This window comes from Psammomys obesus, unplaced genomic scaffold (assembly GCF_907164565.1).
Source record: "Psammomys obesus unplaced genomic scaffold, mPsaObe1.curated_primary_1811, whole genome shotgun sequence".
Lineage (NCBI taxonomy): Eukaryota > Metazoa > Chordata > Mammalia > Rodentia > Muridae > Psammomys > Psammomys obesus.
In genome coordinates, this window is record NW_026590663.1 from 9,327,427 (window position 1) to 9,329,909 (window position 2,483).

Sequence of the window (2,483 nt, forward strand, 5' to 3'; positions counted from 1 at the left end):
CACACACACACACTCACACTCACACAAGTGCTCACACACACACACACTCACACACGCACACACTCACACGTGCTCACACACGCACACACCAGGCTCACGGCTAATGTGGGCTGTGTAGTGTGTCTTGAAAAAAAAAAAAAACAAGACAAAGAAATTCGATGTAACTTTATTTTACTTTCTGCTGTGCTGGACGCCCAGTGCAGGGCTGCGTGTGCCACGACCTCCACCGCTGTGCCGTGCCCCGGCCTCCAGTGTTGGGTTTTGAATGAACTTACTGTAATTATATAGAACTATCATAAAAGTTACAGGACAAATAATGATTGTGGGACAGTAACCGGTTGGTGGGTCTCACACTCACCCACACATGCACACGGGAGGGAGTGCACACACATGCAGGAGCTCACACAAGGCAGGCTTTACTGTGAAGAAAGCAATCCATCTAAATACCTGTTAAGTAATCAAGAGATTTTTAAAAAAAAAACCACAACAATAGATTACTTTGGCAGCAGCTGGCCATTAAGACCTGAACTAAGAAACTAAGTTGACACCAGGATAAATGGAGCCATTTTCAGTATTTATTGGTATTCATACTCATTATCAAGAACACTCACTAATTACAACTTGTTCTTGAGTGTGACATTAATTATTTATGACAACTGCTATTGGCACAGTATGAGGTCAACTCTACCCGCTTAAAAAAGTCCCAATACTTCCCCCCATTTGTAGTGAGCCCCACCGCCCCAATCCCCTCCCTGCCCCTCCTCGGAACCTGCGCCTGCACTGAGTACACTCTCGGGGCACCTGACAATCGCCTGGTTTTTGCTCCAGCCAAGCTTGGGGGGGGGGGGAGCTCGCTCACGGCCTCTTGGTCCTCTTGGACCCCCACAGGAGAGGGGGCTAGCGACAACCCTTGCTCGGAAGTGTACCACGGCGCTCACCCCAACTCCGAAGTGGAGGTGAAATCAGTGGTGGAGTTCATTCAGGAGCACGGGGGCTTCAAGGGCTTCATCGACCTGCACAGCTACTCGCAGCTTCTGATGTATCCCTACGGCTACTCCGTCCAGAAGGCCCGAGACGCCGAGGAGCTGGTAAGCGTGGGCCGCTCTGCCTGGCCCGCCCTGCTGGACTTGGCCGAGGAGGCTGACTGCAGCTTTAGAGAGCCAGCGCGCGAGCCTGAGTGGCGCTGTGGCGAGCGCTGACCAGGGCCCCTGCCCTTTCGTGGTGCCGTCGGACCTGCCAGGGAGAGAGATAGGGCGGCCTGTCCTGCTGCTGAGCTCTGAGACGGTCCAGCCTGCGCATCTGATTTTCCAACTAAGTTTGGAACAGGCCACAGGCTCGCGGCTCGCCGAGGACTACAGTGGGCACCGCAGTGGGAAGCAGAGGCGCCGGGGCCTCTGGTGGACTCAGCCCCGGAGTAGGAAGGGCCGGGTGGATGGACTGTTGGATTAGGGCCGCCGTCCTCAGGCCCGCTGTGGGCCGACGCCCCAGGCTGGTCTGCCGGGTGCCACCCAGTTCCCGGGCCACGTCTGTGCCGCGAAGCCGCTCCCCCAGACTCGCGGGCAGAAGTGGCCCGGCCTGTGGCTGCCCACCTTCGGCTTCTCCCTTGAGCACACTTGGCCTCCTGCCGTGCTCCCGCCGCAGCCTCCCCTCCTCGGGGTCCCTGCCACCTGTCTAGAGGGCCACCCCGCGGGCGGCGCTCGGGGCCGGGAAGCTGGGCGGCGCCCTCCGTCAGGGCGCGGGCTGGTCCCGCTCACCTCCTTCTCCCCCAGGACGACGTGGCGAGGAGCGCGGCCAGAGCGCTGGCTTCCCTGTCGGGCACCAAGTATCAGGTCGGACCGACGTGCACCACCGTCTGTGAGTCCTGGGGAGAGGCGGCTGGAGAGCGCCGGGGGGGGGGGGTCTGGGAAGGGGCGGGAGGGCGCAGGGTCCGTGTGTCTGTCCGTCTCAGTTTTTAGTAACAGGCTTCGAGACAGCTGCAGCCCGCGCCGACTGCTCTCGAGTGCCCGCCCTGTGCCCTGGCCAGTCGGGGCCTGGTGGGCTGCGCTCCTCGTGCGTAGGGAGGGCCCTGGCGGTTTATCAGGGAGTACGAAAGCCGGGCCTCCCCTTTGTGAGTGTGTCTGTCTGCGAGTGTGCACGCGGGCACACGTGTGGATGTGCATGTGTGAGTGGGCACGCGTGTACACATGTGGATGGGTGAGTGTGCACGTGGGCACACATGTGGATGTGCGAGTGTGCACACGTGTGGATGTGCATGTGTGAGTGTGCACGCGTGTACACATGTGGATGTGCGAGTGTGCGTGTGCACATGTGCACGCATATGTGTATGTGCAAATGGAGGCCAAAGCTCAGTGTTGGCTGTCTGATCCCTGTTTTCCACTTTCCTCTTTGAGGCTGTGTCTTTCGCTGATTGGCTAGACTGGCTGGCCAGCAGTACCATGTGCTGTCAGGGCCGCAGACCCACGCCGCCGTGTGCACAAAGCCCT

The 2,483-nt window shown here is 59.2% G+C and overlaps 1 protein-coding gene across 1 annotated transcript in view; it reads left to right on the forward strand.

Annotated features, from left to right (window-relative positions):
- Nucleotides 1-2,483, forward strand: part of Cpa4 (carboxypeptidase A4) — a 22,823-nt gene that overhangs the window by 14,251 nt on the left and 6,089 nt on the right. Inside the window, exons 9-10 of the mRNA XM_055608130.1 lie at nt 889-1,088; nt 1,770-1,854. Coding sequence (XP_055464105.1) covers nt 889-1,088; nt 1,770-1,854 — 285 coding nt within the window. The remainder of the gene's footprint in view (nt 1-888; nt 1,089-1,769; nt 1,855-2,483) is intronic.